Source organism: Colobus angolensis, unplaced genomic scaffold, assembly GCF_000951035.1.
Source record: "Colobus angolensis palliatus isolate OR3802 unplaced genomic scaffold, Cang.pa_1.0 Scaffold10, whole genome shotgun sequence".
NCBI lineage: Eukaryota > Metazoa > Chordata > Mammalia > Primates > Cercopithecidae > Colobus > Colobus angolensis.
Genome location: NW_012110919.1, coordinates 14,518,423 through 14,530,426, shown reverse-complemented (window position 1 = coordinate 14,530,426; position 12,004 = coordinate 14,518,423). Strand labels below are relative to the sequence as shown.

At 38.2% G+C, this 12,004-nt stretch overlaps 1 protein-coding gene across 3 annotated transcripts in view; it reads left to right on the top strand.

Moving 5' to 3' along the window:
* LOC105506804 (chromosome unknown open reading frame, human C12orf42) overlaps positions 1 to 8,618 on the top strand; it is a 163,220-nt gene extending 154,602 nt beyond the window's left edge. For all 3 annotated transcript variants that reach the window (XR_001000992.1, XM_011935088.1, XM_011935094.1), the window contains 2 exons: positions 4,151 to 4,522; positions 8,017 to 8,618. Coding sequence is in view for 2 of the 3 variants with exons in the window: in XM_011935088.1 (XP_011790478.1) it covers positions 4,151 to 4,522; positions 8,017 to 8,465 (821 nt within the window). In the remaining variant the exon portion in view is untranslated. The remainder of the gene's footprint in view (positions 1 to 4,150; positions 4,523 to 8,016) is intronic.
* Positions 8,619 to 12,004: the final 3,386 nt, after the last annotated feature.

Sequence of the window (12,004 nt, the reverse complement as noted above, 5' to 3'; positions counted from 1 at the left end):
GGGAATATATGTCTTGCTACAAGTTGTTACACTCCAGCACCGTTGCTTCTACTTGGTAGAACTCAAGAACCATCAACTTATCCTGCTCCCATTTCACACCTACCAATTCCTGGTTTTCCCTCTTTTCTATCCCCCAAATCTGGGCACTTTTTTTTGTTTTTTTTTTTAGTGAAAAGGGCTGGTATTAATAATTATGGTTAACCCCTGAACAAGGCAGGGGATAGGTGCTGACCCCTCATGCAGTTGAAAATCTGCATATAATTTTTGACTCCGTCAAAACTTAGCTACTAGTAGTCTTCTGTTGACTGCAAGCTTATTGATAACATAAATAGTCGATTAACATATATTTTGTATGTTATATGTATTATATACTTATAATACAATAAAGTAAGCTAGAGAAAAGAAAATGTTTTTAAGAAAATCGTAAAAAATATATTTACCATTCATTAAGCAGAAGTGGATCATCATAAGGGTCTTCAACTTTGTCTGCACGTTGAGTAGGCTGAGGAGGAGGAAGAAGAGGAGGGGTTGGTCTTGCTGCCTCAGGGGCAGCAGAGGCAGAAGAAAATTCCCGTATAAGTGGACCTGCTCAATTCAAGGCTCAACTGTACTCTGGGACAACATGTGTAAATTGGAGCTATTGTAGGTGTAATAGTTTTCTAGGGCTGCTATAACAAAGCATCACAAGCCACCTGGCTTAAAACAACATAAATTTATTTTTTCACAATTCTGGAGACCAGAAGTCCAAACTTAGGTATCAGCAGGGTTTTCTCTTTCTGGAGATTCTGAAGGAGAAAGCCATTCAGTGCCTCTTTCCTAGCTGTTGGTAGTTGTTAGTGATACTTGGGGCTCCTTGGCTTGTAGGTACACCCCTCCAATCTCTGCCTTCCTCATCACATGAGATTCTTCCTGCATGGCTGTGTCTTTGTTTTCTTTTCTTATTAGGACACCAGTCATATTGGATTAAGGACCACCATTTTTGCTTAATTATCTTTGCAAAGACCTGATTTCCAAATAAGGTTATAGGTTACAGGTTACAGGAGGTTAGGACCGCAACGTATCTTTTAAGGGACACAATTTATATCATAGCAAGCAAGGTCATTTGTTCATGCTACCTCAGGCCCAATGCCTTCCTGCAAATTGCCCTTTATTTGTCCAGACAAGTCTGCTCAACACCTCACCCAATCAGATCCCAAAGCTCTAAACACTTATCCTTCCTCATCCTGCTTCCTCCATGAATGATCTCATTCCATGTTACTGTTAGGCCACAGGTCATCTGATTAAATAAAGGTAAGGAATGCTAAACTACACTGACTCTCTAAAGTTTATCTGCACTGTCTAATTAAAGATAATTTCTGAATTATAAGAGTAAAACATAGTCAGTGCATAAAATTTGAATATTACATAGAAGCTACCCAGAGTTTGAATTATACCTCTGAGAAACAACTGTTAATTTGATTTTCTTCCAGTTTTTATTCTTTGCCTCTTAAAAATCAAAATTGTATAATTTTATGTATTGTTATAATTAAGCATTTTTTTCAATGTAAACTCTAGTATACTATATAATGTTCAATATTTGTTAAGTGTTTTCTAAATGCCAACTACTACCCTAAGTACTTTATGTGCATTATCTAATCTACTATTAATAGTTATAATATTCTTCGAGATAGATATGATTATTCCTATTTTACGAATGAGAAACTGAGGCAGAGTAAACCTAGAGAATTTTTTCTAGGCTACACAGCTAGTATTTCATAGAATCAGGATTCAAATCCAGCTCACCAAGCTTCAGAGCTTGCACTCACAGCACTGTGAAGAATATCTTAACTTAGAAACGAAACATAATTCGTTTTGATTTACACAGAAGCAAGAATCTCAAAAAGAATTGGCTTGGGTAATAAGGAAAAGGCAAATGAATCTTGTATCTTTTCATCCCTTTCACAGCACCCCTCTCCCCAAAAGAGATCTCAGTACTCAAATCTCAATCCTACATTTGCATGCACACACAAGCACACACCTACACACACATGTGCGCACACATGCATGCCCCTCTACCATTCATCTAGTTGTAAATCTAGGGAATTATTCTTCCCTTTTTCTGTGTGCCTCTTCCTCCCATAATCAACCCACTACCAAATTGGCTAAGAAGCCAGATTTGCTTCTTAGATACTGTGGGGAAAAGAAAGAGAGATCAGCCTGTTACCGTGTCTATATAGAAAGAAGTAGACATAAGAGACTCCATTTTGTTCTGTATTTGAGATGCTGCTAATCTGTGACCCTACCCCCAACCTTGTCCTTGCAAGAGACATGTGCTGTGGTGACTCAAGGTTTAATGGATTTTGGGCTGTGCAAGATGTGTCTTTGTTAAACAAGTGCCTGAAGGCAGCTTGCTGGTTAAAAATCCTGCCCGTCCCTGGGCAATGGGACATCTCCGTGTGAGACCCGATTGTATGCTCTGTTTACTGAGATAGGAGAAAACTGCCTTACAGCATAAGGTGGGACTTGCTGGAGAGACTTGCTGGAGCAATGCTGCTAAAAGGTTTGTGGAGATGTTTGCATATGCATCTCAAGGCACAGCATTTTCCTTTGAACTTGTTCATGTCACAGAGATCTTTATCCATATGTCTTACTGCTAATTTTCTCCCTTCAATGATCCTATTATCCTGCCACTCCCTTATCTTTAAGATGGTAAAGATAATTATCAATAAATACTGAGGGAACTCAGAGACCGGTGCCGGAGTGGGCCCACTTTTTCTTTCTCTATACTTTGTCTCTGTGTCTCATTTCTTTTCTCAAGTCTCTCATTCCGCCTAACGAGAAACGCCCACAGGTGTGGAGGGGCAGGCCACCCCTTCAAGATACATCTTTAAACTGTCTTATCTCCATCTCCTCCAGGTCACCATCACCGGTGGCAGGGAAATGTGGCATTGCACCAGCTCTGCTCATTAATATCTTTGACAGTTGGGAACTTTTTCTCCTATTTACTTTCCACTGAGAAGTTAGAAATGTAGATATGAATGGTTCGAGTTGACACAGTACGCTGTCAGTTTCCCAATGGAAATGAATTAGGTAAAGGAATCCACATCAACTGCTGGATAAGAATCAATGTGGGTGGTTTAGCTCTTTTCTCTCTGTGCTCTTTACAATATTCTAAGGCAGTTTTAAGCAATTGAGATTGTTTTTTACCTTCTGACAGTGCATCAAAAGGAGTGGCTTGAGCAGTCAATATTGGGCTATGGGGTTGACAGATCTGGATTCAAGTTTCAACTTGGCTAATTATTTGTATGACCTTTAGCAAGCTACTTGCTGTAAGCCTGTATTGGTTTCTTAGGATCACTGTAATAAATTACCACAAAATTAGTGACTTAAAACAACAGAAATGTATTCTCTCAGTTTGGGAAGCTACAAGTCTGAAATCAAGGTGTTCACGGGTCTGTGCTTTTTCTGAAGCCCTTAGGGTAGGATCTTCCTTGTGACTTCTTCCATCTCCTGATAGCCCAGGTGTTCCTTGGCTTACAGCCGCATATCTCCAATATCTGTCCCCATTTTCACCTGGGTCTTCCCTCTGTGTCTTTGCCTTCACATGGCGTTCTCTTGTGTGTCTCATTTTCCTTTTCTTATAAGGACTCCAGTCTTATTAGATTATGGCTCACCCTAATCCAGAATGACACTTCATCTTAATTTGGTTACATCTTCAAAGACCCTATTTCCAAATAAGGTCACATGCACAGGTGCTGGGGTTGAAGACTTTAATATATACTCTTTTGCAGGGAGGGGAGGGGATGAACACAATTCAACCCATAAGCCTCAAAACTAGCTTTCTGACCCATGCAAGAGAGATAATAATACTACCTGCTAGATATGGTTCTTGTGAGGATTCAGTGACACACATGTCTGGGCCCTCACACAGTACCTTCAACATAACCAGAACTCAGCACAAACACCCCCAGTCTTCTACCTCCCTTTCCAGACCCTCCCCTCCTCTTCTTCTCCTACTCAGCTACCCTAGTCTGTCATTTTTGTTTACTCAGAGTAGAAACACAAAACAAGCAACCATAAGTTTACGTATTACCTGACTCCATCCTTCCTGCCATTAATTTAGCAGGTGTTTTTGGTGAATTTTTCAAAGGAATGTGTTTACCTTTCACAGTGTTTCCAGAAAGGACTCAAAGTTCAGTGGCGTGTAAAAGACTACTTTGTACTTGCCAGTACATAGTCCCCAGGTCTTCTGTAAGCACAGTTTCTTTGGATGAAAAAAGCTGTGAAGAAGCCCGTTCCTCTCCAGCACCATCTGGTGACACTGATGAGGCCCCATTGATTTTCACTGCCAGTGGAGAAACTGAGGAGAGAGCCAGAGGAGCACCCAAGCAGGCTTGGAACAGTTCACTTTTGGAACAACTGGTAAAAAAGCCTAATTGGGCACACTCAGTAAATCCTGTTCACCTGGAGGCTCAGGGCATCCACATCAATAGACACACAAGACCTAAGGGCAAGCCCTTGAGCAATCCCAAGAAAAATTCTGGTAAGTATCACATTGTGGTTACTGATTCTCCTTGTTTCAACTGGTCACATTTTGGTTTTCAACTTCAATATAAACAGAAAAAATATTGATTTCATGGCCAGTCCTATTCTAGAAGGTACCATAAGAACTACAGTAGCCAGTCCTCAATGAAAGTCTGCTTGTTGCCAAGTACTATATTAGAGGAGAGAACAGGTGTGAGTCGATGACAGGTAATTTGATCATTCAGTTATTGCACCTGACAATGACAGCTATTATCATCACAATTCCAGCCCCACTTATTAAGCTTTCACCATGTGCCAGACACTGTGCTGGGCATTTTATATTATTTTATGAAATCTTAATATAATATTCAGGCAGATCATACCATTATCCCCATTTTACAGACAAGGAAGTTGTGAATTCATAGCACAAGATACAGGAGGAATGATTCAAAGTAAGGACATGGCCCAGAAGGGATAAGTTTTGGAACCAGAAAGAACTGTGCTCAAATATCGGCTGTCTCCCATCTCAGCTCTGTAACCATGATCAAGTCCCATAAATGTTTTTGCAGCCCAGTTTTTTCATCTGTAAAAAATGACAATTATCACTTCAAATTAAATGATTTATATAAATAAAATTTCCTGAACATAGTAAGGGCTTAATGGGGGTGGTGATGATGGTCGTGGTACTTATGGTGCTGATGTTCAGACTGGAGGAGAGAAAATCTAAGGAAAAAAAATACGGATCTCCAAATATTCCAAGAGCTGTCACGTAGAAGAGGGATGAGACTGATGTTACATACTCTTTTCATTTATAGCAAGCTTGTCCGACTCATGGCCTATGGCTTTGTATGTGGCCCAACACAAATTCGTAAACTTTCTGAAAACATGAGATTATTTGTGAGTTTTTTTTTCTCATTAGCTATCATCAGTGTTAGTGTATTTTATTTATGGCCCAAAACAAGACACTCTTTTTCTTCCTATGTGGCCCAGGGAAGCCAAAAGATTGGACAGCCCTGCTTTATAGGGCCCTTTAGAGGTAGGTTCCCTCCACATGTTTGTACAGTTTGTTGGAATTTATCAGAAGACAAAAGAGATAGATTTTGACTCAATACAAAGGAGAACTTTCTTTGAACTAGAAGAGAATGTACTGCATGGGCTAGAAGTGCTCAAGCAGGGGGCTGGGAGACCTTCTTCCAGAAAGGCTATGTCAGAGATTCCTCTGTTTCTGGGAGCTGGGCCTGTGGTGAGAAACAGAAGATGCTGGTTGGCTAACACTTTTGAATTCTTACTATGAACAAGGCAATATGTTGAAATTGGAATGTACATCTTCGGTTTTGATCCACATGACCTTCCTCTGAGATAGAAACTGTCATTTTCCTATGGCTTAGTGCAGAATCCAGGTCAGAGTATTTCTAGATCCAGGTTCTAAATATGACTATAGTGACTCTTGAGCACTGCGCACTTGCCATGTACTTGATCTCAACATTTTGTCAGGTTCTTTCCTCCAATTCTTAGCTAGTTTCCTTTCTCATTTCAAGTCTTTGACTTGAAATGTCACCTACTTAGCTCTTTCTCAAGTTCCTGTCTCAGTTTATTTTTCATCATAGGATTTATTACCAGCTGGCACTTAAAATTTATTCATTCACTTACTTGTTAGTCTGCTTCTCCTCCCTACTTTTTATGGCCTGCCATGTTCCCTTTGTATCCCCAAGGTCTAGAATACTGCTGAGCACATACTGGGCATTCAAATATTATTAAATGAATGAACAAACTTAATCTCACTAGCAACCCTGTGAAGTAGGTAATATAACTCCCATCTTTTGGGTAAGGACAAAGAGACTTAGGCCAGGTCATGTGCCAAGATTTGAATCTATGAAGTCCTGACCCCAGAGCTTTATTTCATTATACCACACTGTCCCTTTAAGATACTTTGTTGCAAATTGTATCATTAGTAAATTGCTTTCAGGGAGGGACATTTCTATATATATATATATATATATATTTTTTTTTTTTTTTGTCTCAAAACATAGGAAAGCATATCCTGTCTAGGTCTTGCCCTGTTGCTCCAAACTCCAAAGCTACATCAGTGTTCTCTAGTGGATTCTTCTTGCACTGAATATTGTTGGCAGTGAATGGTCCATCTGACAGGGCCAGAAATCCAAATCAACAACTATTAAGCACCTAGTGTTCACAAAGCAACACTCTTGAAAGTTTTCATTTACTTGGAGATATTAAAATGCCATTCTACCTTTATTTCAGGAAGTGATTCCTGCATTGGAAAATTCAGATTCACAAAAAAATTTTCGCTGTTTGACTTGCGCATGTGGCATGTGCAGAGGGAGGTGCTCAGTACATACTAGGCATAGAACAGAGTGTGATGAACTAAACTGAATTACATAAAGATAGACTGACTGTTTGACAACCACTGTTAGGAAGGTACTATTCATTTTCATTCTTTTACGTAATTTTTGAATTTCGGAATGATCTGAGTTGTTCCAAATATTCTAGACATCTATATGCTATTAAAAACCTTTTGAAAGCTTCTAGAAAGTGATTTAAAGCACATAAATTATCTTAAGTCACTATTGAAGAATTAGACTTTGTGTAGGTCAATGGGCAGAATTTCTCAGGTAAAAGCTTCATGATTTATATATGCATTTATATATAAATCTTGAAGTTTATATATGCAATATATTATATAATATGGAAGTTTATATATATATGAAAATGTAGGTAAATATATATATGTGAATATATATATATTCTCACACACACGCATATAGCAGTCTTGGCTATGTTATAAGAAAACCACATCTTTTGTATGGAAAAATTATTTCGTTGGGCAAAGAAAGAAAAAAATCAAACTTATTAGTATTAGTGGATATGTGTGTGTTATGTAGACCCAGTCTTAGGTTAATTTACTGTTTGTTTTAATCTTCAGCTGGTTTGAAGTTTCCAATAAAACTAATGAAGTAACAGCCTCTTGTTTTTTAAAAAAATCATCAGTTGACAGTCTACAGGGACTGTAGACACATTTGCTTTCACATATCCATTAATAACTCCACTTGACAATTTTCCATTCACAAACTTTCCCCTCATTTAGAAGTTCGAGCCCTATTTTAGCCACTGATTCTTTTGTGTCTCTCTCTTTGGGGGTTTTGAACAGTTTTCCTTGAAATAGAAAGTTTTCTGAGGATTATGCAAAAGCTATATATATACTGAGGCGTTGGGGAGGTGGTATCAAAGAACAGGAAGGGAATAGATAGCATTTTTGTTTTCTTAGAGAAATATGGGGAGGCAGGCGAGGATCATGTCAGGGTTTTATTTATTTATTTATTTATTTATTTATTTATTTATTTATTTATTTATTTATTTATTTATTTTTCTTTCTTTCCCCTCTGAGCACATTACAAAGTTCTCAGATTTCTCAGATGTCCAGTTGTCGCGGGGGCGCGGTGTGGTCCCGCACACTTGAGCCTCATCTCTGTCCTGCTTGCCTGCTTTGGCTTCCAGGTTCCGCCGCCAGACCTTTCACTGCCATCGGCCTCTGCAGGAGGAGCCAGACCCCCTGCGCCCTGCAGAACGCCGGCCCGAGTAACGCAGAGCTGGAGCCGGAGGAGAGGATGGCAGCCCCAGCAGGCTCTCAGGCACACCCCGACATCCAAAGCAGACTCCTGGGCGCGTCCGGAAATCCCGTCGGAAGAGGCGCGGTTGCCATGGCGCCGGAGATGCTCCCCAAGCATCCTCATCCCCCGCGGGACAGGAGGCCTCAGGCGGACACCTCCCTCCGTGGCAATCTGGCAGGAGCGCCCCTTCCTCTGCTGGCCGGTGCTTCCACCCATTTCCCCTCCAAGAGGTTAATAAAGGTTTGCTCCTCAGCATCCCCCCGCCCAACCCGGCGTTTCCATACGGTTTGTTCACAGGCCCTTTCTAGGCCGGTGGTGAATGCTCACTTACATTGACCGCTGCGAGGGAATTGTTCGGCGAGTGCTGCCCATCTTCAAATCAATGCCTGCTCAGAACAACAGAAAGGGCCTCAGATGTACTGGTTTCCACAGAACCATTGTTAGGCTTTTGTGAAGCATTTTTGAACCTAATAAATAATGTCAAAAGTCCGTAGCGCAGCCAAAAATGTTCCTTTTGAAGCATCTCTAATAGTATTTTTGTTCTGCGGTGTCTCCCAGTGTTACAAAGAATTTGTGCCTCACAATAGGGATGGGGTACATCGCGTGCCACTTTGCAACGTGCCTCGTGGGATTGTGAGGACCCCTCTTTGTTTTGCTTTCGCAGGTAAACGGTTTCACTTGCCAACTTCGCCTTTGGCTTAAGGATGTTTTCTAAGGGCCTTTAGAATTTCTAAACAGCGATTGGGAAAACATAATTGAATGTCTGTAATTTAATAATTTACATGAAATTTGATTACTCCTGATGTGCCCAGGGGAATTTTTTATGTCGTATTAAGGGTTTAATGTTAGAAACCTGAAGCTGGACCCTAGTTTGAGGCCCTGAAACACTTGGAAACAAGTTTAATGTAAAAGAGGTGCTGAATTTGCTGATTTGTAGTACAAAATACTGGAGCAGCTTAGGGAACCTTTTATCAAACTGGTAATTTTAGGCAGTACCTTTTATTTTGTTTAATATAGCAGCTTTTCATCATGATGGGATGCTGATACCAACTTTATCAATTGATTTTATGAGTTTAGGTTTTCTCTTTTGAATATAGTAGGTTTTTTCCCCTTCAGAAACAAAGAGAAGTCAATGTGACCGATATGCTTATATGCAGTTTTGCACTCAAGTTCCTTGGAATTTTCCCACAAGCTTAGATTCACAGAGTTTGATAGATGGAGGTTGTCAAATCTTAAAGCATTTAAAAAACTTTTTTTTTTTTTTGCTTTAGTTCAACTTAATATTCATAGTATGATTACATTTAAGACAGCATAATGTCTCAAGTCCAAATTTAAGTCTCAAGGTTTTGTGAGGAATGAAGTGTTATAAGCAATAACTTCCTAACATTTAAGAGTCTGTTTAGTCCTTTGGAGACTGAAGACTGTTGACTTTTTTTTTTTTGGTTAATATTAGCATGCTTTAGGAATAATGCACTTTAAAGAAAAATGGTATCCCTAAACTTTAGAGCTTTCTTGGTTCCAGATTAATATGATTTTTATAATAAATATGCTTTTATTTTATTTATTAATATGGTTTTATTATAAGACAATGTACAGGTTATCAATGTTGATTTTTGTGGTTTCTTGAAGATATACTGGCATCTACTCACCAGAGTTCATGTGACAATCATAAATTCAACTTCATGCCATTTGGTTGGAGATAAGTGTGTAGGCAAACTCATGGACTTATATAGAAGTTTGATTCTGGGATATTTTAATTTGCTATTTAATTATGAGTTAACACAACTGATGTTTTTAGGTCAAGAAATCATTAAGTTATTTTAAAACAATTAACCAAAAATTTGTAATGGTCAATTTCAAGAATAGAAAATGTACTTGATATAATAGATGGATTCCTTCAACTGTAGAAGTGCAAATTACTGAATTTATTAAAAATGCAAAACAGAAGGAGAGATCCTGTTCAGAATTCAGAAAAGGAATACAGGCTACAGATATAAAATATATTGTATTCTAAAGAAGTTTCCCAGAGTGTTTTGTGAAACACTGGTATAAGAAAGATAGTTTGTGAAATGGAGAGTCCATAGATAAATATGTCTGAGAGACGCCCACTATGCATGCTCTTAGAGAGTCATAGTAACATTAGGTCCCTGAGAAATCCCATAATTAAAAAAATCTGATAAACTCTGTTTAACCCAATGTCTAGCAACCTTATTTAATCATGGAATCCTGATAGATTGGTGTGTGTGTATATACATATATGTGTTTTTGAAAAAATCCTATCAGTACTTTGTACCACCATTGTCCTATGCAACACACTTGGGGAAACATTGCTCAGAACTCTGTTCTAAATACACCAAAGTCTGTGTAGATTTGTAGGGTTCAAAGTAAGGATTTCTTTTCACATTAGTGAGGTAAAAATCAGGGCTAAAGAAAGAAGCACTTTGAGACCCTATTCTTCCATGGAGCAGTGTAATGAACTGTCTCTGTTTATTTGTCCTCATTTTGGATGCACATGTCTGGGAGAAAATTAGTTGATCCATTCCTGATCATGCTCTTTAGTGATGGATGAGAAGCATTTTCAACTCTGTCATCGTCATGGGCTGGAGGGGTTCAGGTCTTTTGGAATGACAGCTTCTTTTGTACTATAACTTAGACACAAACGCACCAAGGTTAATGTAGTGAATTCTTTCCCAATACCATTTGTTCTGAAAGCAGCGCTAAATTAAACAGTCATAACCGAGGATGAATCCATTTAAGGAAATAAATAATATATTTTTATATGTAGCACAGGCAGTGAGGACTAGAATGAGGCCCTGTTGTATAAAATAATTGTTTCACAGGTTCTGAGTTACAGTTTGCCTTTATTTCTTTTGTGGTTTGACTTATGGTTATGTGGTATTACTACATACTATAAGTATCTTTAAGGAACATAATATGCTACTTCATAGAAAAATATTTTTATGAAAGTTGCATTAGAAAATAAATATTGACAAATATAAAAATTTGGTGCATTGAAGAAACTAAGTATTTAGGATAGTCTCTAGTGAATAATGTTTACAAATAAGGACTCTTTTTATAATATATAAAATAATAATTATAATAATAGCTAATATTTATTGTGTATTATACTAGAGACTGTCCTGTTTAATATGTATTAATTCATTTAGTCCTTATAATGGCTTCATGAAGTAGTTACTATTATCTCCATTTCATAGATAAGGTAGCTTCATCTTTAATGATAATAATGATAACATATACATACATATACAAATATGTTTTTAAAAACTGTATGTTATTTTATATATGGTGCTGTATTATACAATATATTATGAAAGCTAGTATATATGCATATATGAATATGTTTGTGTTCCACCTACATCTATAAATCAGTTTTTATACCCTGCTGTTGGTACATAAGTGAGGTGAGAATAGAGACTCTACTCATATCCCGTCGCCTCCTGATTATATAGTAGAGAACTAGAAGTGATAATTGTGGGTTGACAACATAGCATGCATTTGAACATTGAACTCTTTGAAGAACAAAGCATAAGAGATTATTGTCACATAGTTCTTTTTATTTGAAACAACATTATCCCTGTGAATGAAGGCTCAGAAAATAAGGGAAAGAGAGGTTGTTTTGAGGTTTACAAAAGATGGCAGCACTTTTAAGATTATTGGAGCTGACCAAAATCAGACTTGTGAAAGACATGGGATGTTGTAGTGGGAGCATTAAGGAAAAAGCTAAGGTACTGGGGCTGACCCAGATCTCAGGAGCCAAGGGTGCATTCCTATAAATGTGAGCTGAACTCAGTGTCACTCCTACCACTTGGCCAGAGTGTCTTCACTGTTAAATTGGGATTACATGTTTTGTTTAC